The 27968-nt window shown below is 50.6% G+C and overlaps 2 protein-coding genes and 2 long non-coding RNA genes across 6 annotated transcripts in view; 2 read left to right on the top strand and 2 right to left on the bottom strand.

Moving 5' to 3' along the window:
• Window positions 1-1203: 1203 nt before the first annotated feature.
• On the bottom strand, window positions 1204-11129 carry LOC309850964. The gene is made up of 2 exons (XR_014304551.1): window positions 10591-11129; window positions 1204-2225 (listed from the first exon to the last, which is right to left on the bottom strand). It is a non-coding gene; the product is annotated as an uncharacterized lncRNA (long non-coding RNA).
• A 2191-nt stretch (window positions 11130-13320) lies between these two features.
• CCRL2 (C-C motif chemokine receptor like 2) lies at window positions 13321-17472 on the top strand. 3 transcript variants are annotated; one of them, XM_082705523.1, is made up of 4 exons: window positions 13321-13566; window positions 14636-14730; window positions 15663-15781; window positions 16305-17472. In XM_082705523.1, the coding sequence occupies exons 2-4, from the start codon at window positions 14716-14718 to the stop codon at window positions 17425-17427; spliced, it is 1257 nt and encodes a 418-aa protein (XP_082561649.1). In that variant the 5' UTR covers window positions 13321-13566; window positions 14636-14715; the 3' UTR covers window positions 17428-17472. The 3 variants fall into 3 exon arrangements, with proteins under 3 accessions (XP_082561649.1, XP_082561648.1, XP_082561650.1); XM_082705522.1 differs by lacking the exon at window positions 13321-13566 and adding an exon at window positions 13877-13919; XM_082705524.1 differs by lacking the exons at window positions 13321-13566; window positions 14636-14730; window positions 15663-15781 and adding an exon at window positions 15833-15995.
• A 16-nt stretch (window positions 17473-17488) lies between these two features.
• On the top strand, window positions 17489-23051 carry LOC309850904. The gene is made up of 2 exons (XR_014304509.1): window positions 17489-21839; window positions 22240-23051. It is a non-coding gene; the product is annotated as an uncharacterized lncRNA (long non-coding RNA).
• Window positions 23052-23351: 300 nt separating this feature from the next.
• LTF (lactotransferrin) overlaps window positions 23352-27968 on the bottom strand; it is a 28689-nt gene continuing 24072 nt past the window's right edge. Inside the window, exons 14-17 of the mRNA XM_082705500.1 lie at window positions 27876-27943; window positions 26060-26244; window positions 24956-25145; window positions 23352-23558 (exon numbers count right to left, since the gene is read on the bottom strand). Of these exons, the coding sequence (XP_082561626.1) occupies window positions 23524-23558; window positions 24956-25145; window positions 26060-26244; window positions 27876-27943 (478 nt within the window). The 3' untranslated portion in view covers window positions 23352-23523. The remainder of the gene's footprint in view (window positions 23559-24955; window positions 25146-26059; window positions 26245-27875; window positions 27944-27968) is intronic.

Genomic DNA, 27968 nt, shown 5'->3' with positions numbered 1-27968 from the left:
ACCGTGTGCAGCCCAGGCTTAGCATGCATGCACGCATTCATTCATTCATTCATTCATTCATTCAGCAAACGTTTATGGAGGGCCTGTGCACCGTCGGCAGGGGGCGTGGAATAAAGCAGCTCGCCAGGGGCTCTGTGCCCTGGAACCAGGGTTGCTCAGAAGTCTGGTGGGTGGAGCCTAGGAGGACCAAGTACGCAGGCGCGAACAGGTGCCTAAAGTGGCCCAGCCAAGATGAGTGAGACATGACAGTGCTTTATCTGACCATTTTGTAAAGAAAGCGTAGCTACAACCTCTTCTCGGTTCCACGCACCTTAACCAGCTTACGCAGAGCAGAACATACTCGTTCCTTGTTCTAGCACCAGCACCGCTGCCCGGAGGCGGCGTCCTCCAGAGCTGGGGAGAAGGCTGTGATGTACAAGACACCAGTCTTCTTGAATTCTTGGGTTCCGGTTCGTAGTTTCCCTGTCTCCACTTTTGCTTTCAGCTTGTTTGTACCGAAGGGAGTCGGTGAAAATCTCCTTCCCACCCCTGCTTCCCTCGACTCGGTCATCCATCCAAAAGGCGATAGAGTTAACACTGTCTTATCAGTTAGGAGAGATTTCCTGCCTATATAAACAAGATCACATCTCTACCCTTATCCCCCGAGTTTGCACCAACGCCAGTATCATATATCACACCTTGGGTTTTTTACGCTCTTGGGCAACTTTCTTAAATTCTCTGTGCCTCGCTCTCCCCGTCTGTAGAATGGGGTAATAACACCAACCTCACTGACTGCTCCAAGGAGTAAATGAACTAACACAGGAACTTGCACGTAGCAACTGTCACATGACAACCACTCGGTGAATTTTAGCTGTCCTCCACCATGCAGATTTTGTTTTTATGCAAGTGAATTTTATTTTTAAAGATTTTATTTATTTATTTTTCAGAGAAAGAGAGGAGCGAGAGCGAGCACAGGCAGACAGAGTGGCAGGCAGAGGCAGAGGGAGAAGCAGGCTCCCTGCCGAGCAAGGAGCCCGATGTGGGACTTGATCCCAGGACGCTGGGATCATGACCCCAGCCAAAGGCAGCTGCTTAACCAACTGAGCCACCTAGGCATCCCTGCAAGTGAATTTATTAAATGTTTCTTTGGTGTCTGGGTTTTATGACATGCTTAGAAAAGCCTCCCCACCCCCCCCATGCTGAGATTGCAAAAAATCTCCCATTTTTATTTCTGACATTGTTATGGCTTCTTTTTTTAAATCATTTGTGTTCCTCTTTCTGGAACTCATCTTGGAGTATGGAGTGAAGTGGGAATCCCAAGGGTTTTCCCCAGATGACACACGACCATCCCAAGACCATTTATGAAATAATTTTCCTATTACTTAAAATTCCATTTTTATTCTATTTTAGCTCCCCCCTCCCATGTCTGGTCCTATTTCTATATTTCCAGTTGAAGGACTATATCCCCGGGTGTCATTTAAAGTGTTTCATTCCTTAGGGCAACCCTTCCATGTGTGGGGCGAGTCCTTCCATTGATCCATATGGGGCATGTGGATGGAAACATTGATCGGTGGGTCAGGGACTGTCAGTCAGACCCGCTCAAGTCCCCCACCGGCCCCCAAGTGCCGTTGCAGTGGTCACAAATTAAAAAGGCTGCCTACCTCCCACACAGAGTGCAGACATGTGCTGCTCAAGGTGAGTCCATCAGATTCCATCAAATTCTTGCTCCCAAAAGCAATGACCTCCCAAAAGAATGCACCCCACAGTGCCCAGCAGTGCTGGAGGGAGGCCTTAGGACCACTTGGGGAGAGTGCTATGTCCCAAGGCAGAGCTGCTGGGGTCCCATCTTTCCCAAGGAAAGACACCCAACCATTCCATCCATTCTATGATCAACCGCAGGAATGTTCCAGCTCTCCCCATAACGGCTAGACGAGCTGAACCCTCACTAGTACAGATCTAAACCCCCCACTTCTCCCACACTCAGCAAGAAAGAGTTCTCCCCTTCCTCCTTTTCAGCGGCTGCTTTCTTTTTCCGGATGAGTTGATGGGTTTCCACGCACAGATTGTTTGCCAGCTGTTGGAGGTCGAATGTGTGTTGGCCGCCCCCAAAATTTGAATGTTGAAATTCTAACACCCCATGTGATGGTGTTGGGGGGTGGGAGGGAATGGGAGGTGATGAGATCAGGAGGGGCCCCTTCCCTTGTAAGGAGAGATGAGAGAGCTTGCTCCTTCTCTCAGCCCTTCCCCTGTGAAGACAAAATGAGAACATGGTCATCTGCAAACCAGGAAGTGGGCTCCCACCAGACACCACACGTGTCGGCCACTTGATCTTGGACTTCCAGCCTCCAACCCTCTGAGAAGCGTACGTCTGTTCTGGAAACCATCCGCCCCGCCCCACCCAGGTCTGCGGTAATCCCATACAGCCGTCCCAGCCAAGACGCCAGCCATTTCTTCTACTAGGTGTTTGTCTATCCCCTTGGAATTTGATTTCTCGAGGGATCTGATGATAATTACAAAAGAATACTGCGTTGGGAAGATGAACCCTTTTTTACCCACCTCGTGGTACTCCTACTCGATCAAAAACCCCACCCCCTCCTTCACGCAGCTCAGAGTTAACGAACAGATGATGGTGGAAAGGGTCACCCATTCGGGACTTGCATGTTAAGGGCACTTAGTGATTCACCTAATGTTGATTGGGAAGCTGGCGTGCTGGGGCTAGCGCCCAGCATGGCCCAAGTCCTGTCTTCAAAGGGTGGCAGGAGCCAGGGAGCCAGATGGTCCCTGTGAAAGTGAGGGGCACCCCCTGCACCAAGGCCGGCCCCCCAGCCCAGAGCCTGGGAAGCGGGAGAAGATGACTGATGCCTCACGTTTCCATCTTACTTGGCAGCACAACGGAAGCTAGTCTCTGGGCAAACAAACACTCCCACACTCTGAGCTCCACTTGTCCTAGAGCCCAGACTTCTACCTCCCCTTCCTAGCATCTTGAGTCCTATCCCGGGATGCAGGAATCAAATTCAGGAGGTACAAGGCTCGTCACTCCTGGTGCCCCAACTCCACAGTTGATTGTTCGGGCCGGGTGGGCATCCACCGGGGCATGCTTCGCCTCCAGTGGCCGTCCAGCAAGGTCTGGCTGAACCTGGGAAGAGGCCAGCGATGCTGCCCCACATCCTCTCTGATGCACGGAACAACCCCCAACAACAGAAGCTTCTCCAATCCAAATGTGGGCAGTTGCTATGGTTAGAAACCCTATCTGGTGTCTCTGCCTTGCTTGAAGCCTCATCCAGACGAGCCTGGGGGCTCCTAGGAGGTTCCGTCAGTTAAGCATCAACTCTTCATTTCAACTCAGGTCCTGATCCCACGGTTGTGAGATCGAGTCCCTCGTTGGGCTCGGCGCTCAGTGTGAAGTCTGCCTGGGATTCTCTCTCTCCTTCTCCCTCTGCCCCTCCTCGCTCATCCTCTCTCTCTCTCTCTCTAAACAAAAAAGAGGAGTCTGAGGCCTCTACGGGACTGGTTTAGGCTTCCCACCTCCAGATTGCTGCAGCTTATGTGTGGAACATTCTGGATCCCTGGCATGGCCATGGGAGCCTGGCGTCCTCAGACACACTATCTTCATCCTCATTCTTGCTACTCCTCCACTTCCATGGCCTTCCCACACCTGTGGCCGCAGGACACGCCCACAGAGAGTCCCACGGGGAGCCAGAATGCCATGCCCTCCAACTCCCCATCCCCACTGGCAAGGTGCCCTTAGAACACAGCCATGCCAGGCATCTTTCTGAGGGATCCAGTTTGGAGAGGGAGGTAGTGATCCTGCAAGGAGAAAGCACGAGGACCAGTGTGTGCGCGTGGGAGGAATTGCAGTGCCAGCGCTGTGTGAGAAAACACGCTGGAAACTTCCTGGAACCCTAAGTGCTTTTGTGAGAGCAGCAGGAGAGAAGAAAAGTAGGAAGAGACGGGATTGCCAGCTGGTGGGTGGAGGGCAGATGCGGCCGGACCTCGCACAGAGTGCTGAGGAGTGTGGGCCAGCGGCATGCGGGGCTTGAAGCCAGGGAGTAAACGCAGACTCTGGACGGCTAACTGGCCCCGGGGTAGTAGGCACTGCAGGACGGCAAGGATGGAATCGGAGCCCCGAGGCAAAGGTTGGGCTGTACTCCTTCTGGGACACAGCAGAGGCATCTGCCAAGGTAAAAAGCTCTGGGTAGAGACAAGTGAAGGGATCTGAAAGCTATTGGGGACGAGGACTCATCAGGACTTGGACTGAGAGAGTGGGGAAGCAGGGAGGGCAAGACAAGGGCCCCAGCCCAGGGGGTTGCAAAACACTGGCTTCGGGGGCAAGTTTCTGGACAGATTGAGTTAGAAATCCTGGGGGCCATCCAGGTGGCAGTGTCAGGAGGAGCTGCCTTGAACTCAGCAGAGCACGTGCATGGAGACCCACAGTTACAGGCAGTGGACCCCGTGGGGGTGGACAGATGGCCCCAGACAGAACCAAGAGGAGTGCCCAGGCAGTAAAGGAGTCCCAGGGAGAAGGAAAAGGTGTGCCGGGAAAGGCAGAGTCCGTGCAGAGAAGAGACCTCTGAGAGGAAGAGGAAATGTCAACAGTGTCAAACGCTGCGGAGATATGAAGCAAGGTAAGGGCGGAAAAAACATCCCCTGACTCCGTGACGCAATCAGAAAAGCAAGATAACTTCATGGCCTCTGCCTGTCTCTTCCCGAGCCGCTGACTCACAGCCAAGGACACAAAATCGTGCTTCCGCCTCCCCCTGGAAAGGCACCACTTTTGTACCCAAGTTCTGGACTGTCCAGGGGGGACAGGACCCGCCTCTGTGGTTGTAAGGTCCTGGTTAGCTGGTTAGGGGCCCTTTCCAATCACCCTTTGCAGAGGGCACAGCTGAATCCTTTGGGACGGGCAAGGGATGCGGGGATCCGGAACTCTGGGGCAGAGACGGGAGCCCCAGGGTCTGCCAGGAACTGGCTGCCGAGCCTCTGGGGAGCCTCAGGGACCATCCGTGGTGGGGCCACTGGGCAGGGAGGCAGCAGAGCCTTCAGGGTCCAACAACTGGGGCTCACCGCAGCCACCAGGGCAAACCCTGCCCAGTCATGATGGAATTTTGTTAAAATGAGAATGCTACTCGTCTTATTCCTTTTACCTCTGCTCATAAAAAGAGATTTTTTTTTCCATATCTTTTAAATATGGTTGCTCTCAGACCAGTGACTGTCCAATCTGCCTGAGCCCATGGAAACAGGAGTGTGGCCACTTGGGTGGGGAACAAGAAAGAGGAAAGAAAAAGGAAAAAGCTGGAGGATGGGGCCTGGGAGGGTCCAGTTCCTCTTCAACTCTGTTTTTCACTCACACGCCAGTGGGTGAGTGACCACCAGAGGCGTCACGTGGAGAGAGTGAGTGATTCGCCTTTGCTGCACGTGATTCCTCGGGCACACACGAGTGCACCCAAAATGGCTCAAAGTCTTACGACATGGTGGTTTTAGAAATTTCGCTCACCGTTCCTTCTTAAGCAGGAAATTTGTCAGAAGCCCAGCCCATGCTATGGGTGTTGTGGGGTCTGCCCAGACGCCCTCTTCAGGGTCAGTGCACCTACCCTCCCAGCTGCTGGGGACGGGGACCAACCTCAGCCACTGGGGTCTGCCTTCTCTGGGCTCTGTCCCTTCCCAGAGGACAATTAAGGCCCATGACCGGCTGATGGAGGGTTGCAAGGGCCTGGCCCCTTCCCTCCACGTGGGACAGAACTGAAGGACCATCCCAGGCCAAGAGCTCCTCACGGGGTCAGTGGGGGCTTCGAGGCTCTCCACACTGGGGTCTGCTTCTCCCTCTGTCCAGTCCTGCCCCACCCACTCGCTGACTGGGGTGCCCCCCGAAGCCCTCCCCAGCCAGGCATTGGCCTGCTGAGGAGGACTGGACTGAGCTCTGGACTCCCAGGAATTAGATCGAAAATAGTCTGGTTCCTCGTTTCAACTTTCTCTTCCGCAGAAACTCAGAGGCTGATAGTAATAAAATGTCTCCCCCCTGGGTTCTGTTGTCCTTGCCTTGCCCCATTTCTAGATGCAGGTGGATGGCCGCTCAGCCACCTAAAGAAGACATTGGAAGCAGAAGGGAGGAGAGAAGAGGCTGTGCCCCTCTTCACCTGGCTAACTCCCACTCAGGCTTTCTGCTTAGACAGCCCCTCCCGTGGGACACCATCCCGGGTCCCTCTGGACAGGGCAGTTGTCCTCGCCCACGACCCCCTCGGCTCCCGTGTGCTTCCCCCAGCACAGCGCCAGACTCCCCAGATGGCGACCTGTTATGTACCTGCCCAGCTCCCTTTAGAACATCAACGCCATGAGGGCAGGGGATGGGTCTCTTTGCTCACAGTTCCCCCACCCCCGAGGACTGCAGAGTTCCTCGCACCCAGGAGATGGGTCCTGCAGAGTCTTGCCTAAAGCAAATGGCACATTCCAGTAAGGCAACTGGGGAAGGTTGGTAAGAGATTTAAACGGGGGTAGGGAAACCCCAGTGCATTGAGCAGTGCCCGGTGCAGGTGATGAAGTTCCTGAACCTAGGTGGGGTTCGGTGGGGTGAGGTTCGGAGCCGACGGCTAAAGAAAGAATTCTTAAGACGTCTCTGGTGCAAAAAGGTGGTTTATTAGAGCACGGGGACAGGACCCGTGAGCAGGCAGAGATGCGGCTGCCCAGGGCCTGTGAGGAGTGGCTGGTTATATACAGGAGTTGGGTGGCTGAGGACAAAGGGGTGTTCAGAAGGGCTATTGGGGTAAAGAAGACTGTCAGGATATTGAAGGCCTGGTTACTATCAAGCCAAGGCCACTTTCCCTCTAATGAGGCACTAACATAAAGACAATTGGGAGTCTCCTGGTGGAATGTTACATTCCTGCTATCAAACGTCCTTGTTAGTGAGATTTAGGTCTTTAAAAGAAATTTAACTTTATTTACTTTTCCTTCTACCACCGTTTCCTTCGGGTTTTTTTGTTTTGTTTTGTTTTGTTTTGTTTTGTTTTTTATGGAGGGGAGGGTGACGTTAGAGCTTGAGGAACTGAGTTATGTGTCTTTGGAAATTGGGCTATTGATAAGACAACTTCTTTGTTGTAAATCTCAAGGACATTTGTAAACCAAGAGAGACTCCTGCCTTGCAGGACTGTGATCTCTGCAAGATAGCCATTTGCTCTTCTTTTAGGGCAGTCAGGGGTGCCTGTGAAATGTCACACATATTACCAAGGGGAGTGGGTGGAGAGGGGGTGCAAGGCGCCAGCCCCTGCTCCGTTCTCAGCCAGCCTCCTGCTCCCTCATCACAGGAGAGAACAGGCCGCCATTCCAACTGCTAGGAACAAGGGCCAGAGCAGGGGAAGGGGCTGCCTAAGTCAAGGTCAAGAGATAGACCAGCCCCACCAGGAAGGACCCAGGGTGCTAAACCTCTTGACCTCAGCCTCTAACCTCCTACCCAAAGCCCCCATTAGCCAAGCCCAGCTGAGACTCCGAGGGTCAGAGGGTAGAAGCTCTGCCCTTAACAAGATTTGCCCCCAGGACCCAAAGCAGGCTGGAAGGGGATGGAGAGTGAGTACAGAAGGGCAGAGGGGGGGGGGCGGATTTACCAAACAGCAGACACTAAATGCCTATGAAATGAATAACATTTTTCGACAAATATTCCCTGAATATTCACTTCGTGGATATTTATTATTTTGATCACTGTCCGATGGAAACAAATCAAAAGGCACACACCCTAAGAAGCTGTGGAGCCTACATCCAACCCAGAGCAGACAGCAGGACCTTGGGCTGTGTGTGACAGGAGCTGGTGCAGAGAGGTCCCTGCAGACAGCGGGCCCCTGGGGAGGAAACTCAGCCACAGGTGGGGACCATAAGGAAGCTTAGCTGGCTTGGCTTTGACTCCAGGCGGTAGGCGGAAAATCTCTGAAGATTCCGAAACCCATCCTTCGTGCAAATATCAAGTTCTATGTTATCATACCCTCTAAACGGGAGACCCGGAAACTAAAATTCAGCTCAGGCCACGGATGCCCCTCGTGGTTCTGGTGGAAACAAATGCAGGAAGGGAGTGGTCCCACCTCGGGCCACAAAAACCTGCTGCAGGACCAGTAATTCCCAATAAAGGTGAACTCACACGGAGCTACAAAACACACGAGGAAATACGGCACCAAGAGTAGCAGAGGGCAGGCCTCCCAAACCATGGGACTAGAACCCTGAAAGACTGGGTTAAGTCATTAGTTGATTCAAAGTATCTTTACACAGAATCAGAGCACCTGGGTGGCTCAGTGGGTTAAGCCTCTGCCTTCGGCTCAGGTCATGAATCTCAGGGTCCTGGGATCAAGCCCCGCATCAGGCTCCCTGCTCGCCCTTGCCCCGCTCATGCTCTCTCTCTCTCTCTCTCTCTAATAAACAAAACCTTAAAAAAATATTTTTTCACAAGGAATCAAAATCCTTAAAAAAAAAAAAGAAGAAGAATATAACTACCAGAAGTTACTCAGTGTGTACAAGGGCATATTTGACTTCTGTGGAATCTGTCCTATTGCCTCGCTCTGCCCGTTGTCTTAGAATGTGCGAAGTCCAAGAAACCCTATTGGAATGGGAGGGCTTTTATGCAGTGTTTTTCCTTTCTTTTCCTAGGGACACATACTCCTCTTCCACCCACTTGTCTCTGACAGGAGAGTATTAGGATAGTTCTCAGGATTTGCTGATTCTCGCTCTTTCTTCAATACTGTGTCTGTAATAGGATTAGGTTTAGACATCGCTGTAATGCACTGCATTTCAAGGTTTTGGCACAAGATTGCAGCCTGTTTTGTGTTCGGTTGCTACTGGTAGCTTTTTAGAATTTTTGTTGAAGGGATTTGATAAGATACCAGAGGAGAGCAAGACCGTTGATCCTGCTTCCCTCTGCCATCTTTACTGGAAAACCCATACTAATGTTTCTTAGATTTCACAAGGGTTTCGAAACCATTAAGCATGGCTTCAGCTTGGAAAGCCCCAGATATGGTGATGTTGATGTATCGTTGGCTTCACTGTGAGCAGGGGCATATTGGTCACTTCCTGCTCACGGGTGCTTCGCAGAGCAGTGATGACATTTCAGCACAGAAGGGTGTTGGGGACCCTGAGGAGGCCAATATCAGCAAAAGGGTCTGGAATGACGCCAGCCTGGAGGGGACTGAGTAGAAAATGAACAAGGACAAACTAGGATGAATGGATTTGGACAAAGAATGAAGGCTGCCTGAGAAGAGGGAGAGTATGTAGTTAGAGCTACAGAGGGGTGGGAGCTGTGGGGTTCAGGATGGGTTTATGGTCTTTAGTTAAAGGAGAGACCAGAGCATTTCAATATTGTGAAGAACGCAGTTGAGGTTGGAACTGACCGTCAGAAACAGTTGCCAGAGGTCAGACAGAGTGTGGTCCAGAAGGCAGGAGGAGAAACGAGCGTCTGCTCGCCGAGGAGAAGCTCTGTCCATGGAGGAGGAAGGAATGGAGATACCAGGATGACATTTGGAGCTGGATGCCAGGGAGCGGAGAGAGTTCTGAGAAAAGCAGGAGATAAGGTCACCTCCTGAGCAGAAGTGAATGTGGTGGTGGTGAGAGTATGAAGGCACTAGAAGAGTTTTAGGGGGCTTGGAGTAGCCGACGGAAGACAGGAGAAGGTGACGATTTAGGACACTCAGAAGAGTGACTGGGGAAATGAGAAAAATCTCTGGAGGCTAGCTGAGCCTGGAGACCACAAATTAGTGATGGGTCTTCTCTTTGTGGCTAAGTGGTTTTAACCAGCTATCCTCAGAAACACATACTGAGAGAAAAATTGGAAGGGAGAAGCGGACAGATGGGTTGATCTAAGGCAGGGCTTTAAGGGAGAGCAGGGTATAGATCAGAGTGTGGCTAAGTGATAGACTAGGCTCTCAGAGAGACGGGAGGGGTGTGACTACCCGAGGCTCTTGCAGGCAGAGCTAGAAGACTCAAGGAAAGAGAACAACCAATGGTGGGGAGGGGGAGGAGGGTCAGAGGGGTGGGAGCTGTCGTCAGGAAAATGAACTATTTCATTTTAAGGGTTCAGTGGTGGATCAGTGTTAACAGACTTGAGTGAAGTTGAATTAATGAGTCCATGAAAGTGATGACCTGGATGCTGAATGGGGGTCAACTCGGGCAGGTAGGTCTCCAAGGGCGTGGAGGAAACTGGGATGAACAGAAACCTGTTATCCATGGTACACAAGGCTAAAATGAAAGAAGAGGGCCATCAGGCTGGTGGTGGAGCAAAAGGTGACATGGTCAGAGAGGTGGGGACTCACGGGGTCTCCTACATACCTGGGAGCAATGGTCAGCAAGTGGCACTGGGGCCAGAGATGTCGCCTCCTGACGCCCAAGTCTGAGGTAGGCATGAGAAGAAAGGAGTATCCTCAAGAGACAAGAGATGCTAAGAATGTTCTGGAATGAGTGAAGGATGTCAGAAGGAGCATCTGCCCTGGAGTTCAGGTTCCAGAGGTGCAGAGGAAGAGCATGGGGAGCGACGAAACATTGAGAAATGAGCCAAGGGCAGAGGAAGCACAAAGGAGAATGTTGATGGGAACCAAGAAACAAGGTACATGACCTGAGCAGTTGAGCAGGATGGGGGCATGATGGCAGTACCTGGTCTCCTGTGTTCCAGAAAGTTCCATCCTGACAGGCCACAGGTAGATGGTGGACAAGACTGTCGGAGAGGGTTGGGGTGCTGCAGTGTATCATTCTCCAGCAAGCAAAGGGCTCATGACTCCAGAGACAGATGCCCTCCTTCCAAGGCTGTGTTGGCTCAGCTCCTTCAAGATGGGATGTGGTGTAGAGGAAGGAAGTGTATTAGAGGAAATGTCTCTGAGAGATTGCAAGGTTGTCAGGAAAAGCTGGGAGAACCACCAGATCACAAAGCAGAATTGACCTCAAGTGAAAAAGTGAAGAAGGGTGCTAGGCTGGGGAAAGTGCCAGCCAAGGTCATCAGACCCACCTCCCAGCACTGGGCCTGTCCCCACGTCCCTAAGAGGGTCACTGGCTGGAGCAGCCCCTGGCCTTGGCATGAATGTGAGGATGGGTTTCAGAATGCAGCAGCTGGGACCCTCGGTCACTCTGCTCACTTCAGGGATGAAGAGGTCCTTCCCCATGGCCATGCCAAGACACAGTAACACACGAATGTCAAAGGCAACACTACTCAAATTACGTTCTGCAGAGCCCTTGGCCCGTAAATATCTGTCTGAGATTTAAAAAAAAAAAAGGGGGGGTTCCATGATCAAACAGCTTTGGGAAACACTGCAGACTGTTGGGGCCGATTCTACGTTAAAACCTGTTAAACCCCTAGGGCCTGCCTGGGTCTACTTAGCCATAGTGACTCCATGTTGCCTAGGTGGCCATTTTGTTGTTTAATAAATGCCTCAGCAGTTACTGATACCAGTTCTGGGTAACCGTTGCTAAAACTCTTACCTAAAACAAGGCCATTTTGTTGTTTAATAAACGCTTCAGCAGTTACTAGTATTGGTTCCGGGTAACCGTTACTAAAACACACAGGTAGGAGACATCCAATCAGCCAAAGCCACATACATAGAGGTCTGCGGTTGTGCCCTATAAAACTAGCCTTTAAGACCAAAGGGGGGTCACTCTCTTTGGAGGCGGCCCTGGCCGGTCAGTCTGACTTCTATTGCTTGGCATAGAATAAAGCTTTACATAACTTTCACTTTGTCTCAGTCTCGTTCTTTTGATAACGGGTGCAACACAGACCTTCCCTTCCTCATGGAAGATCACCATGCTTCTGAGCACATTAACAGTTCTGAGAAGTCCTGTAGTAAAGACACTTGCTTAAATTTTTTTAGTTTTGCTCTTTTTCAAACGTACCTGGGCAAAGTCTCCCCCCGCCCAGATTTTCTCTTTTACACTTTTTTAGCACACTGTGTAATGAAGGGAGCATACGCCAAGAGAGGCTTTTTTAAATTTTTTTTTATTTTTATTTATTTAAAAGACAGAGATCACAAGTAGGCAGAGAGGCAGGCAGAGAGAGAGGAGGGGAAGCAGGCTCCCTGACAAGCAGAGAGCCCAATGCGGGGCTTGATCCCAGGACCCTGGGATCATGACCTGAGCTGAAGGCAGAGGCTTTAACCCACTGAGCCACCCAGGCACCCCTAGAGAGAGGCTTTTTTAGATACAGGTAACAATTTTTCTTTCAGTAAGTACATAGAAAATCTGTGTTTCAGAGTTGATTATCAGTACGATCGCATTTTGAAATGCCCTACCAGGGCATTTTGCTGCCCTCCCAGGAAGGCCAGCTACTGGAAGGACCAAGCACTGAGACGGAGGGTTAGTCGTTAGGCAGTCGGTGGGAGAAAATGTGGGAGCAGGACAGACACTGTCAGTATATGTGCTGCCGAAGCGAGCACAGGACAGACACTGTCAGAATGCTGAAAATTCCAACACGTGTATACTTGCCCTTTTCATCTACCACTCAATGCCAAACAACTAATCCGACAGAAAGCAGGCATCTAAAAGCAGTTTTTGCACATTTTTCATTAAGAAGTGGTGCTATTTAAAAATTATAATAGCTGTTCTTTGTGAATATCACTATTATAGATTATTTTTCTGTATTTCCCAATTTTTCTGTAATGTAATATTTTCAAATAAAACTTCGATCGATCGATAGACAGACAAATAATCTGAGAGCATTGATATTTGAAGAAGTCAGTTTAAAGGATAGATTAAATTATCATAATTCTAAAATTTTGAATACCCATTTTCTCAGTATCAAGGTAGATCCCTGAGAAATTCGCCATGTTAGCAATTCACCATGCGGGGATGCTGGCAGCCTTTCACTGAGTTAAGTTCAATGTTGGCTATATGTCAACCTGCCTTCAGTCGAGAGACAGAAATCACACCAGTAACGTGAACAAAGAGCATTTACTATGAAGAATTCCTAACTAGTAATAGGGGACTAGCTATAGGACCAGCAGACATAAGGAGCCGTCTCTAGGCTAAGACAGAACACCCAGACGCTTTGAACACACTTGGAAGGTACCTTCCCTCCCAAGGCTGAGCCTCAGACCTTGTTGGAGACGGTGCGAGTACAACCCACTGGGCTGTGTGCTTCCCAAACTCCCTAGTACAAGAACTTAGTAAAACAAGAAAAGAATGAGATCGTGAGCGTTAATTATCAGGCCTACTCCTGCGCTGCCCCTACACACACCTGTCGCCATGTTTTCTCAGACCATCTGACACAAAATGTGAACCCCTGAACCATCCTGGCCCTTCCCACCCTCCTTCCTGCTTTGCTTTTCTCCGCAGAACATTCCTCCTCCCACCCTGCAACTTACGTACTTTTTCTGTTTTTGTCTGTAGGACGTAAGCTCTGTGAAGCTCAGACTCTTTGCCTACATTGTTCACCCGGCCAGGCACCTACCTGCCAGGCCCGCTGTAATAACAAAGGTGACTAGCTGAACCAATGCACTGAAGAAAGGAATGATCTCCGAGCGCAGGAGAATAAGAGTTAAAGCTTCTTAGTTTCTTGGGCTGAAATTGGGGTTGAATTATAGTGATAAAGAACTCAGACCCTCGCAGGCAAGGTCTGCGAGCCACAAGCCGAAGTCACAGAATGCGGTAAGCTTTCACCAACAATGAAGACACTATTACGGTTCCAGATAGCAGAACGGTAATAAAACGTTCCTCTTGCCTCCACTTCGGGCCTCCAAGCCATTCCCTCCTACCCATTTAGAAGTTTCTAGAATCCCAAGGCCGTGGAGAGTGAATACAGAGTATAGCGCTTATAGGGAACAAAACTGGGTTATAAACATCAAACTTGCCGCCAGGACACATCTTAACAGTTCGCACCACTAGAAGAAGCGGTAGTTACGTGATGGGACAGAGAGGTGTTAGCCAACATCCCGATGGCAATCCTTTTGCAATGAAAATACAACAAATCAATATGCTGTGGACCTTAAACTTACACAATGGTATGTGTCAATTATCTCTCAATTTTTAAAAAAGTGGGGGCGTGAAGGACCCCATGGCCTGAGGCTGGGTAAGCAGAATGTTGGGAATCGAGCCAAAATAACATAGTACTGAAAGCGAAAGCCATTGATATCAGGAAGTTAGGGGCGGCCCCGAATTTCCAGTGTTTTTCCTGGGGAACTTCAAATCTCATGGAATTCTGTGACACACATGAGGTCCCGCCTGTTGCTGTCTTCCTCCGTTTAACCGTGCAGGGTGCATGTGTATATCCACGGGGCTTTCCCTGATTCCGAGTTGACTTGACTGTCATCGTCTTGCCCAGCGTGGACCAGTGAGCAGGTGGCTATAAGGCACGAGCCTTACTGAGCCTTCATCACTTACTCAAGGTCCTGGGGAGGAGAGGGTGAGGCTGGTGTGGCCCCGAACCGCCCAGCCCAGGGAGGGAGAGCCCCGGGCAGACGGTCCACGGGTCCCAGAGCTGTGCCGCCACCAGCGGGCAGTGACCTCCCACTCACTTAGAGAAGCCTGTGCCGGGCGGGGGGGGGGGGGCGGCGGCGGGGAGAGGGCCATGTCCTTGCTGGGAGGCGCTCACCGCCCAGATTCCCACCAACGCCAACCCCCGTGCAGAGGACAAACGTCATCTTTGAGTTAAATTTAACGCTCAACCACATGTTCGTCTGGGCCCTTTTTATGTTTGTTTTTGCCTTTCTTTTAATAGTTTGCTTCTATTTCCATCTTCACGGTCCATGCTCTGAGTTGAAAGCTACCTCAGGCACGTCTCTGGCGTTCGTTAACAGGATGTCCTCGAACCAGGTCTGTGAGTGCTAAACCACGGTGCAGTGGGGTGGCCCCAAATTAGGTCAGTCACGGGTCCCGAGAGCGGATCTGGGAGAAGTTCATAGGGACTTCCCTGCTGGTTGGTGTTCCTCTTCTCCCTTCATCCTTCTTCCAAGCCACCCTCCCTGCCTGGTTCCTGCCCCCTGACCACCCCCTGCTTCCTCCCTCCACCATGAAATCTGGACTCCTCCAGCTTCCTTTCTGTCCAACCTCAGACCTCCCCCTTCCCCCACCACAGTCCTGGGCGGGGAGTTCTCCCCACCGGCTCTGTAGCCCAGACTTGACCCACCCCCAACCTCCATGGAATTTTCTGGAATCTTCTGGGAGCAGGGGCAGCGCTTCATGGCTTGCTTAACTCCTGGTTTTCTTCACAACATTTTTGTTAACTCCCATAGCAGCCCCCCACTCACTGATCCCTGCACCAGCCCCCTTCCCAAGTGACACCACTCTGTGGCTTCCTTTGTCCTCAGACCTCTCTTGGGACGCCCCCCCCCCAACCAGGGTCTCTCAACCATTCACTGTGGTTTTCTCCGAGCCTTTCTGCCTTGAGGTCTGCACACAGAGCTCCCACAGGACGCTTTATCCTCCACTGCTGGCTGTCACCCACTCAGAAGTGTCCTGCTGTCACCCCACCTCGTATCACTGGGGAGCAATGACAAGTCAGTTCCCTTATCTGAGACAGCCAGGAGGACGCCTGTCTAAAGGCCAGGGGGAAATCAAAGGCGGGGTCCAGGGGGAACCGGGAGGAGAAAACAACTTCCTGGTTTCTCTCAGAGGCTTGAGAAACACTGTAGGGGTCCAGAGAAGCTTTCAAGTTGTTTTCTTTGGGTTAGTCCCTGAAACCGTGACCAGTGACTTGTGGTGTAGAGCTCCCCAGGGCTTAAACAGTGGCTTCTCTTGCCCCCAAGGTCAAGACCGGGGCTGCTCAGAAGAAAGCCGGTGTCTCAGGGGCCCCAGGCCATTCCCACGGCAGCTCGGATGGTGGGTCAGGAGGCTGTGCCCTGCCCTGCTGGAACTCTGTCAAGGGGTAAGTCATCTCTGTGTTTAACCAGTGACGTCTATGTTGATGCTGGGGATGGTTTCACTTTTGCAAACCTTTGTTTCTGTCCTTGGAGAGAAGAACTCGGCCAGCCTGTCACAGGAAGCTGTCTGCCAGGGTGAACAGACTTTCTGAACACATAGGAATTAGGACTGATACTTATTTCAAGACACTAAACAGCGCTGCTTGGCTCTCTTTGATGGTGCGTTTCCTTAAATATTATCTTCAGAGAGGCAAACCGTGTTTCCACCGGGAGAATTTAAGTTCTGTGAAGAGGTGTAATGCTTCCTTTAATTTCCCGGGTGGTATTAGCGCATGGTCCAGTACGTGCCGGCTTAACGAGGAGGTCATTTACAGCAGCCGCTCTCAGCAGGTGCGGATGCATCAGAGAAATGTTTATTTTTCAATCTTCTGAGCTGTAGACCTCCTCTAGGTAAAATGAACCACCAGCAAAGAGACAGGTGGCTTCATGGACACTAATTCCATTTTTTTTTTTTTTTTCCCACTCCAGGACCACCCAGCTGTATGAAGGAAAAGAATCTCACTGGTCCATGCGGGGCAGCCTGAAGATGGATAATTACACGTCAGCCCCCGATGATGACTATGACGTCCTCATTGAGGATGACATGAATAGCGGCGAAGTAGAACAGTGCGACCCCTACGACCCCAAGTTCCTGGCGGCCCGCGTGGTTCCGCAGCTCTCCACCGCCGTGTTCCTGGCGGGTCTCCTGGGCAGTGTCTGGGTCGCGCTTATCCTGGTGAAGCATAAAGGACTCAAGCACAGGGAAAATATCTACCTCCTAAACTTGACCATTTCAAATTTGTGTTTCTTGCTGGCCCTGCCATTCTGGGCCTACACTGGGACGCATGGGGGGGTTCTCGACAACCCCTTCTGTAGAATTCTCGTGGTACTTTACTCCATAGGCCTGTACAGTGAAGTGTTTTTCAACGTCCTCCTGACCGTGCAGAGGTACCTGGAGTTTTTCCCCGTGAGCTTGCCCTCCACCGCCCGGACAGCACGGTGGGGCTTGGTCTCAAGTGTCCTGGCGTGGGTCCTAGCCGCTCTGGTCATTTTGCCCGAATCCGTGTTTTACAAAGCTCAGATGGAAAGCCAGACATCCAAGTGCTTCTTCAGACGACCTCACTTCCTGCCAGCGGAGGAGACATCCTGGAAGCGTTATCTGACCTTAAAAATGAACATTCTGGGACTTCTTTTTCCACTGTGCGTTTTTGTCTTTTGCTACGTGCGAGTGAGAAAAATACGAAGGTCTGGGGAGAGGAGGTCTGGACGTTCCAAGCTTGTTTTTGCCATCATGGCTGCTTTCCTTCTGATGTGGGGACCCTACAATATCGCCCTTTTCCTCTCCACTTTTAAAGACTTTTTCTCCCTGCATGACTGCAAGAGCGACTACAACCTGGACAGGAGCGTCCAGATCCTGAGAATTGTCGCGGCCACCCACTGCTGCATCAACCCCCTCCTGCACGCGTTCCTCGACCCCACATTCAGAAGACACCTCTGCCACCCTTGCTCGGTGTGCAGTGGCCCTCCGCTTCAGTCCAGGGAGGAATCTACACGCGAGGCATCCAGAGAAGAACACGACCATTCCATTCCCCTCCGAGCTAGTGTAAACTAGCTTCTGTCTAAGGTAGCACAAATAAACATTGATTTTTGTAACATGGCCCTGTTTGGTGGGGTTTTTTTTTTTTATGCATTTGTGTATAAAACAGGATACAGGAAGAAAAGCGGGGAGGTGAACCAGCATTTTCCAAGCACCGAATTTGTCTCAGGTGTTGTGGAAGGCTGTTTGCCAACCTGAGCCCCTTTGCACCTCAATACTTGACCACGGGTGTGGATGGAAGGTGTCTCATTTCGCTAAGGAGGGAACTGAGGCAAGGAAATTGGTCTAGGCTCATGTAGCTGGAAAGTGGCAGGGATGGGACACAAACGTGAATGCCACTAGCTCCAAAACTTGGGCTTTGTCCCAGCCTGCCAAAATTCCAAAAATCAGGCAAGGAAACAGAAGAAATATATACATACCCTTAAAACCAATCAGACCACATTTGAAATCAGAAGCAACCCATTCATATAGAAGTAATTATCTAGGCACATTTTCTTGCGGGTAGTTGAAAGAACTGGCTAGCTGGAAACTATGGATAAAGAGGTAGAAGGGACTTGCTCTGTGGAATTTGCTAGGTCTCCTTGGCTACTTGCTACATGAATAATCTGGGTGAAAATAACTCCTGGTGAGACTATTCTAGAAGGGATTGAGAAACCTCATTCAGTACAATCTGAAGTGGAATCTGCTAAGATGTGTTGTAATGGATGGGGGTTAAAACATGTGTTGGGCAGGAAAATGGCTTCGTTGGACACATTTACAAAATGTGGGAAAATGAGGAAATCAATGGTTATTCGTTGGTGGTTCTCTGTAGAAAATACTGGAATTTACGATGTGCATTAAACTGGTAGTGCCAAGGACCCCTGGGTGTCTCAGTTAAGCATCTGCCTTCTGCTCAGGTCATGATCCCAGGGTCCTGGGATCGAGCCAGGCATTGGGCTCCTTGCTTGGTGGGAGGCCTGCTTCTCCCTCTCCCACTCTGCCTACTTGTGTTCCCTCTCTCCCTACGTTTCTCTCTGTCAAATAAATAAATAAAATACTTTTAAAAAATAAAATAATGAAGTAGGCCCAATGCCCAGCGCAGAGCCAGATGTGGGGCCTGAATTCATAACCTCAAGATCAAAGAGCAAGTGTCGGAGACTTAACTCACTGAGACACCCAGGTGCCCTAGCAGGATAATACAATTTTTTGTAAGTTAAGTTGCAGAAATGTGACCTCTGTTCTCATGCAAACTTGTATCAAACAAATTTCCTGGGGGCCCCTGGGGGGTCAGTCGGTTAGGCATCTGATTCTTGGTTTCAGCTCAGGTCCTGATCCCAGGGTCGTGAGATCAAGTCGGCTTGGGATTCCCTCTCTCCTCTCCCTCTGCTTCTCCTTCTCATGTTCTCTCCCCCCCCCCTCTCTCTCTCCGCCCCCATAAATAAATAAATCTTTTAAAAAAATGTTTTCTGAACTTAGCCGTGATTTTTCAGACCTCTGTGCAAGGACAAAAGACATTTCCCTCTTTTTAAAATCAGTTTGAGCAACTGGAGAGCTTTCGTTTTACCTCCAGTGGGGGGGCACTCTGCAACCCTCCATGCTAGGCTAGAAGGTAAACATCAAGTGGAGAATCTATAAACGTCTCCCAAGTGATAAGTACACAGGAGTGCTGTCTTACGCTTGCAGGCAGGTCTCAGTGTTCGGCAGCACCTTTTGTGAACAAGACATTTTTTTTTTTAAGATTTTATTTATTTATCAGACAGAGAGCGAGCACAGGCAGACAGAATGGCAGGCAGAGGTAGAGGGAGAAGCAGGCTCCCTGCCGAGCAAGGAGCCCGATGTGGGACTCGATCCCAGGACGCCGGGATCATGACCTGAGCCGAAGGCAGCCGCCCAACCAACTGAGCCATATTTTTGAAGACGAATGATGTAAAATTTCTCTACGGATCAGCTTTAAGGGACGAAATGTTGGAATCAACTTCAATAATGGGAAATATCTGTTTTGAACCTCAATTAAACAGAAGTTACCCCCCTAACTTCCACTCTTCTCCTTAGTAGGCCTGTATCACGCACAAGAAATTGTACTCCAATTATGAGCTGGGACTGATACCGCCCGTTCCAGCCCAACCCAGTGCTTCCACCTCACCTTCTCCATTCCGTATGTCTGTCCTCTTCTCCTCTTTCATGGTAACTCTAGGTCCCCCAAAGCATCCGCACATTTGCTCATTTCCTCAATCATACATGCACACGACAGTGTCCAGTGTTGCTACACCCATAGTGCTCAGAATCACGGGTAGATGGATATAAGGGTGATAGGGAGCGGTCTGCAAACTAGTCCTAAAGATATGGCCTGGAGGAGAGGAGACGATGCTATCTCGGGGCAAGGGAGCATGACTGATGTTACGAGCTTCAGCAGCAGTCTCCCTGGAGGGCATCTGTGCTCAGACATAAGTGATCCTCCCTTAAGAATTCGGCATCTGCTCTATCTTCTGTGTCTGCTGCACCTGGGCGGCTATGCAGGTGGGCTCCTGCCTACGCACCCTAATGAGGGAGACATTGGACCCGAAATCCAGCCCATGTCGCTGAGCAGACCGTGCTCCCAGGCAGGAACCTGTACACACCCTGGGAAAGAGGTACCTTCCCTGACTTTCGTATAGGCTGGCAGGGCTGTCCTCTGACTGCTCTCTGGCCAGGCACCATGAAATTCTGATGCATTTTCCTTGGGCCATTTCTCTGTCCCCTGTCCTGTGTGTGGGCATGGTCTGCGGCCAGGACAAACAGGAAAGGGGGTTGTCTTTCTCTGGGACCAAGCTCGGGGGCAGAGGGAATTTGAGGAGCCAGGCAGAGACAGCTGCAAGCCAGAGCAGGGCTGGCGAGGTCTGGCCAGGAGGGTAGAGAGCCCAGAGAAGCTACACAGGCTGGAAACCATGCAGAATGCAAGGCTCCGGGCTTTCCCTTGAAGCCTGTGAGGAGTCAGGGGACGGAGGAAGTGAAAGCAGGGACACCAAACCGAGGCCACCCTCCTTTCAGTGTGAAAAGAAAGTGGGGACCAAAGGTCACGTGGCAGCCCAGGGCTTGCACTAGGTGGGATGCCCCCCGAGTGGGAGGAGAAAGGAGCATCCGGGAAGTTATGGAACTGAAATGTGCAGATTTCCCATTTCTGCGAGAATTCATGAGTGCGAAGCTCGAAGACAGTTTACTACGGGTGCAGTTTCAGGGTTTGGGTGTCCCTGAAGATCTGAGACGCACAGAAGGAGAGATGTTGCTCTTGGCTAAGACAAAGTGCACATGTTGGTTCCTTCTCATGACTGGAGGCTTTGACCGCCATCCCAGCCAAGCTGAAGCAAAGAAGCTGGTGGGCTGTTTCTTCTCTTCCTCCATCTGTCCCTGCCTTACTCCGGATTCTCCATGTCATGTTTCTGCAGCGACACCCTCCCTTAGGACTCAGATAGCATGCCGTGGTACCTATCTCCTGCTCTGCAGAGGGCTCAGGGTCCCACTCCAAATTTCCACAGGTTCCTGGAGCCTCACCCTCTTCCGACCCCCTGTCACCCACATCCTTCTGCTCCCTCATTACTGGTCTCCACCTTTCATTCCAGAAGTAGGGATCCGCTCCCCACATGCTCTCCCCAAAGGCAGACCCTGTCCTGATGGGGGATGGCCAAGATGGGTCCAATCATTGATAGTATTAGGTGTCCAGGATAAAGTATCCTGGCCAGCAGGGGCAGGAATTGTCTCCATGATGACATTTTCTTTTAGAATCTGAGAGGCTAAGGCCCATGGGTCCTCTCTGAGTGGATTTTCCACCATCTCCACATTTCCCTCACCTGCGACCAACTCTAAGTTCCCTTATTCATCTAGGAGAGTGAGTCAACTTGATTGAGTTGGCTCTAAACTCTTACTCTCAGAGTAGAGGGCTCAGTTTTCTCAACCCCTGTGGCCGCCTATGACCATTTCTTAACATACCCTTTGCTTCCATCCTAAAATCCAGACTCAACTTCACCCATTTATTTCATTCTGGCTCAAACACTAGAAATGACCTGGTTCAGGCCACAGTGTTCACAACCCAGTGGGACTGTCCCTTCGGTTGGAAGAAGCAGGTGGCTTCTCACACCCACGACCACAGCAGAATGGTGATTTGCTCACCTTCTCTACATTTCGTGACTGTGACCCTGATGTACGGATGTTCCTGTGTGTTCTGCTGACAACACTAAATCTCAGAAAAGAGAAGGACCAGAGCCTTAGGGTTGAACTAAATTAAGGTACAGCCTCAGGCACAGAAGTGAAATAGAGTCCTATGGCCAAGATGTTCATTGCTCCTTCCCACTGGGCCTCTCCCTACGGGACATCATATACCCACCTCCTCGACGCCGCGGCCACCCGACTGATTTAGGACAATGAAGTGATGGGAATGACCATGCTGTCATCCTACAGAAGCTCTAAAAATTACGGTGAGGCACCCCTCCCCATCTCTCTTTCAGCCTGGGTCTCAGAACAAAGACACGAGCGAAAGAGTCGCTGGCGGAAAGACACGGGTGTGAGACAGAAACAAGAGATTGCTGTTTGATAGAACTTAGCATGAGCTGATGGCCAGAAAGGGTTTTTCACTGGTGGGGCTTTAATTTCTCCTTTGTATCTTATTTATACGAGAAGGTTCATACTGTCCAAATTGTTATGCCTTGCGGGGCTCGTATAGTAATGAATGTGACAACAGAATCAAATGTTGCTCCCTGAAAAATGTTCTCAAGTTCAGTGAGGAGGGACGGCATATCTGGACCATAATTCATAGTAGCAAAAAGTGAGTTTTCTTCCAAAGCCTAGGGGACCCTAATACATGTTCTTTCTTGGCAGATTTCAGAACCTGGTGGAGGCTGCAGCAAAGCTACCTACCCATTGGTGGTGGTCAATGCTGGCCGCCCTTGTCTGGCGGCTGTTTTGTCTTCACCCAGTTGGCATGCGTTTGCCTGTTGGGTCCAGTGAGCTAATGGAAAAACTGAAAGCCAGAGAATGTTCCCTTCCTGAGGAAGAATTAGCAGTCTGAGAGAGTGGTACCTGGCCACCACTGAGCTCCAGTTTCTGGAAGAAAGTCTGCATTAGCAGCCGAGACCTGGTCATTTGGTTCTTTCATGGGTCAGAAGAAAAACCCTGGAGAAGAAAGCCACAGGGGAGGCACACTTCAAGGACAAAGCCCGGGTCCTCCACACGGCGGGGGAAGGAAGCCAGAGAGGAGGATGAGTGGAAGCTGAAGGAACGGGGTTCGGGGAGCGGCCCCGGGGCTCGGGGAAAGAGAGCCGGAAACCCTGAGAAGCTTGGTGGTTTGGGAGGGCGTGGGCGTCCTTTTCCAGAACCACTCGGGAGAGAGAACAGGTTAGAACCCAGTCACAGTGGGATGCAGAGAGAATGAGAGAGTGGCCCGACCAGCCCACTCTGCCTGCTGAAGGAAGAGAGGGCAGCCTGCCTGAGCCATGCTCTCCAGAGCTGGGTCGAGGAAAGTGGGGGGAAAAACAAGTGAATGGAGGTTAGCCGGAGGTGGGGGGGGATGATAAGGCCAGTCAGAAGACAAAGGGACAGAAGGCTGTTACCTCTCCCTATGATGCCTGCATTACTTGTACATTCGCGGTACCGACGTATTTTATTTAAAATTACCAAACACTCCAAAAATCTTTGTGATATCCAGTTTCTTTCACATCTTAGGATGCCTTCAATCCTACTCCCTATTCCCTCCCCCTGGCCTAGAAACACACACATACACAAGCACACACACAAACAACCATGTGAACAACCAGCCGATGCCCTTGGGGAAACCAGCTACCGGGCCTGTCCTTTGCCTCCAAGAGCCTGTGGGACAGAGGAGGCACAGGGCCTGGAAAATGCAGAAGGAGCGGTCCAGCTGGCCCAGCACCTGACCAGACCCATGAGTTCAGCATAAAATCTAGAAAAGATGAATGATGCCTTACAAGGAATGAAAATCGACAGCCTTTCTCATTTTATTTTACTGCAAGGATGATAGCACGGGGTTGGGAAAGCAGACGACTGGCCAGGGTGGGAGAAGGCCCAGCGCCCCGGGGAAGGGCCGGGAGCAGCGAGGGGCTGAAGCGCCTCAGGAAGGGAGGCCAGGCCATCTTCTGGCGGGTTTTATCTACTCAGGAAGGCGCAGGCTTCCAGAAGCGCTGTGGGACACACCAAAGCAGGAAAGTCAGAAACCGATTTCTTTATTTTTTTAACCAAGATATCAGTCAAGGAGGGTACTGAAACACAGACCTTCCCCTGCTTTCTCCCACCAACCTGCGGCCCGTGCTTGCTCACCTTGGCCCTCTGAGCCTCCTCCTGATGGTGGCCCCTTGGCTCTGGGCCTCACTAACCAGGGTGACTTCCTGTCCTCGCCTGGGTGACACAGGTTCCACCCCCTTTTGCCTCTAACTGACTCAGCTGTCACAGTCAAGTTCACAAGGCACAGATGGTCCTCGGATGGGAGCCGTCAATGCCCTGTCTTCATGCAGATCTGTCCACAGCGGCGATCACCGCCTCATGCCCTTGGGCACTGACAAGTACTCCCCGAGGCCTGCTTGGTGTGAGGCACTGTGCTGAGTGCCAAGGTTCCTGCAGGGATGCACGGGCCCTGTCCTCAAGAGGCACCCACTCTGGAATAGCCCTGCAGCCTCTTTCTCAGAACGGAGTCCTTGAACCACCTGATCAAATTGCCCTGCTAAAGAACAGCGGTGGTATTGACATTGGGGCCCGGGCAGCCCTTGGTTGACTGGGCTGTTCTCTGCTTTGTTCAGCAGCAACCATGGCTGCTGCCCACAGACACCAGCTGCACTCTCCTATGTTGTAAGAATCAAAAATACCTCCAAACACAGCCCAGTGTCCCCTCAGTAGGCGGGGTTGTGGGGGACACAGCGCTTAGCTGTGAAGGACTGATACTAGAGCTTCTGGGCCCCACCCCACCCTGGGGCCCCCACCACACCGATGTCTCCAGCTGTCAATGAGGTCCCAGGAACCAGATTCTGGGCGACCCCATGCCCAGGCCAGGTGGTGCACATTGTAGTGTTAGAATCACCCCTGGGATCTTACGACACTCAGCAGTATCTTACACGTGTTCTTCAAGGAGCAATCATTTTTCAATACATTTTCCTAGCTAAGATGCTTTCTAAGACTTTGTATTTTCCATGGCTGGCATTTATAGTAACTGTCTGGAGACCAGCATTTGTCCTTTCTGAATACATACGTGTATACACACACATACATGTATGTGCATGTACATGTGTATAAGCATATATACATATAGCTACATACATGTACACACATTTCATTCTACTGGATAAAATGTATCATCAGTTTCTAAAACCCAGAACGGGCCTTCAGCATTATAAAAATTGAGCATATTACCAGTGCCTGATTTTTCCCTAAGTCTTTCATCTTGTCAGTGACACCGTAACTTCCCAAGGCAGCAGGAAAGCACATCGCCGTGACTTTTTTATTCCCATCTTCACTCCCAAAATGCCACCCAGCCCAGCAACCTCGCCACCCTTCCCACGTGCCGGCTTCCCCAGGGTGTCGCACTTACGGGAGCTCGAGCACTGTCTCAGATTACCAACAGCCGTGACGTACGCTGATCCCAAATATTCTTGATACGTGTTTTTGCCCTGGAGTCTGGCCAGGCACTCCGTGTTGTCATTGAACAGAAGGTTTTTGGTCTCAGACAAGAACAAGCAAAAGTCTCTTGGGCACTTCTCGCCGTTTCTTCCAAACTGATTCTATAGTAACAAGGCAGACAGTAAGAGAGTAGCCGAGGGAAACAGGAGAATGTAGGACAAAGACACCTCCTCCGTCCAGGCTCAGCCCTGGGAAGCCCACAGAATGAAAGGAGCTGAGTTCTGGATGCCTTCCGCCACTTGGCTGAGCCCCGCCCTGCCCCATGTCCTCCAGCAGCCCGTGCCCCACAGGGGACAGACACACCAGATAAGGACTGCACCCCTCCCCTACTTCTGATCTCACCTCCTGCCATCTTTCCCTCCTTGTCCATCTGCGGTCTCTTCCCCTAAAATCTCTGGGTGGCTAGGTGACAGCTGAGGATTTCTGAGAACTCCCACAAAAGCTGATCACCTACAGCAATTCCAAGAGGCCAGCTCTCGCAGACAGGCAGTCTGCGTTGGAAATCATCTCTGTCCTTGATCAGGTCACTGCCTTGGGCGGGTGGGTCACTCAGCCTCATCCGAGGGGCAAGAGCAACACACCTCAGTGATGAACCCATCTTACCAGCATCAGTGAGCATGCCACAGTGAGGTTCCTGTACCCATTATTACCAGTCTGGGGCCACCGTCTTTACATCACACCTGGACATGAGGTGTTCTAACACAAAATCTAGATGCTCTTAAAGAGAATCACAGACTTTAAGGAAATTGCACGGTTTCCTGCAAACCACTTCCCAAAGATAGCCTTCAAACTACAGAAGTTCTGGGTGTATTCTTTCTAGAGATTATGCGTGCGGACGCCTCTGTTTTTCCCATCACTGAGACTCTGGGCAGCTCCTCAGCGTGAAACCAACTTCATGCAGAGGGACGGGAAAGATGGGCTCTGGACGGGCTGCTTCCCCTCTAGCGCTCTGACGGCCCCGCATCACAGCAGCCCGTGCAGCTGGGAGATGGCAGGAGGCCCTGGCGATCCACACCTGTTGGTCAAGCAGCACCTGCTTCAAGTGTGTTGCCTTCTCTTGCCGAGATACCACACCGTGGTTCGGAGCCATGGCCAGGTGGCACGTCTGAGCCTCCGTCACGGGCTTCCGGGTGCCATCGAGGCACAGAAGCTCAAAGTCCTCCATCTTCAAATCCTTAGCCCAGGCCTCAGGGTTCTCACCTGGGGAGATAAAGAAAGGTGGCATCAGCCATGGGGTTGCCCCCCCTCAGTAAAGGTCCTTTCTGGGTCCACTGGCTTCTCCTGAAATGCACACATGTGGGTCACAGTGACACGAGGGAGAGGGAAGGAAGCTGTCTGCACAAGCTATACAAACTCCAAATATAGCAGACGTCAGTGCTGTGTCCACACTAGGGGACAGGATCCAGGAACATAAGGGAGCAAAACCCTGACATGCTCTACAATGTGGACAAACCCTGAGAACGTGATGCTCAGTAAAAAAAAAAAAAAAAAGCCAGTCGCTAAAGGCCACAGGATTCCATTTCTGTGAAATGTCCAGAACAGGCAAATCTACAGAGACAGAAAGCAGACTGGTGGTGAGCAGCTCTGGAGGAGGGGGGAAAGGGGCAGGAGTACTTTCTGGAGTGTTCTAGAGTGTTCTAGAATTGGGCTGGGCTGGTGGGTGTGGCACTCCATGAATGTGCTAGAGATCACCGAGTCACACATTTGGAATGAGCATATTTTTATAGCATGAATTGTATCTCAACAGAGCTGTTAATTTTTTTTTTTTTTTTAAAGAACGCCCTCCACTTGTGCCCTATTTTCCAGTGATTTCTAGAAAAGGAACATCTGGTTTATGTTCAAGAAGAAATTGTTTTCTCCTTCCTTTCATATTCAAAGGCTCTTAGTGTATAACCAGACAAAGGATAGGAACTTCTGTAAGTTTATTGAGTATGTTCCATCGATTTAAAAAAATAGTTGTAAAATCCCAAAGAAACTTACACCGTAATCTGACATCGCTCTAGGATAACGAGCGTACTCTTATCGTGGTAAGCACTGAGTCATGTACAGTGATTGTTAAATCACTATACTGTACACCCGAAACTAATATCACACCGTATGTTAATTACACTTCAGTAAAAAAAACCTGACATCCATCAATCCCCAGAGATCACTTGGATTAACGCTTCATAAGTTTGAAGTAGAATTCTACACATGTCTGTGTATGTGCAAACACAGATCCAATGTTCAGGCCCCTGCTTCTCTCCTTCTACCCTATCTCCCCTCAAAAAAACAAAAACAAAAACAAGCACTTTATCCGCTCTCTTGGCTCTATTTGATATTGAGATCACTCCAAGCTTTTATGTCTGCCTTGGGGGCCAAGTAGGGGTTCAGAAGAAGGCTACAGTTTGGAGGGAGGCCCGATGGCTCAGGGTGCAGAAGTTGGCAATTACTATTCACTATACCATTATCGGTACCTGCCTGTGATTTTGTCCCCTCAAAGACTCCCAGAGAGTTTCCAGACAGAGGGCTCACATGGATCTGAATGAAGGCCCCTTACTTCTTTTTTTTTAAAACTTTGCGACAGGGAGATGGTGTACTTCTGTGGTTGACTAGACAAAGCCAGGGAGACATTTGCTACTGTGTATGGCTGGGATGTGTGTGTGTGTATGAGAGAGAGATAGAGAGAGGGAATAGGGTTTCAAAATCAGTGTGACACTCACAGACATACCACGTGGCATAATTAAGTAAAGAATTTTGCAAGTAATTGATCCAAAGCCTAGAAAAGGTCATAATAACTTCCCAATTGCAAATCTGAATCCTGAGACGTGAAAGGGAAACACTTGGCTTACCATTCGTGTTCTCCAAGACAGTGACGTCTTTCACAAATGCCACATCTCCAGCCCTCTCCGCCAGGCACCTAGAATGTTCCGGAAAATAAACAC

Source organism: Mustela nivalis (assembly GCF_964662115.1).
Source record: "Mustela nivalis genome assembly, chromosome: 1".
NCBI lineage: Eukaryota > Metazoa > Chordata > Mammalia > Carnivora > Mustelidae > Mustela > Mustela nivalis.
The sequence above is the reverse complement of the archived record's forward strand: the minus strand, read 5'-3'. Positions and strand labels throughout refer to the sequence as shown.

What these genes read in the sequence shown, in the direction of transcription:
- CCRL2 (XM_082705522.1), top strand. Translation starts at nt 13,892, where the DNA reads ATGCTGTGGACCTTAAACTTACACAATG. An exon ending in ACAGGATGTCCTCGAACCAG is followed by an intron (nt 14,731 to 15,662) that starts GTCTGTGAGTGC and finishes CTTGCCCCCAAG; the next exon opens with GTCAAGACCGGGGCTGCTCA. An exon ending in TGCTGGAACTCTGTCAAGGG is followed by an intron (nt 15,782 to 16,304) that starts GTAAGTCATCTC and finishes TTCCCACTCCAG; the next exon opens with GACCACCCAGCTGTATGAAG.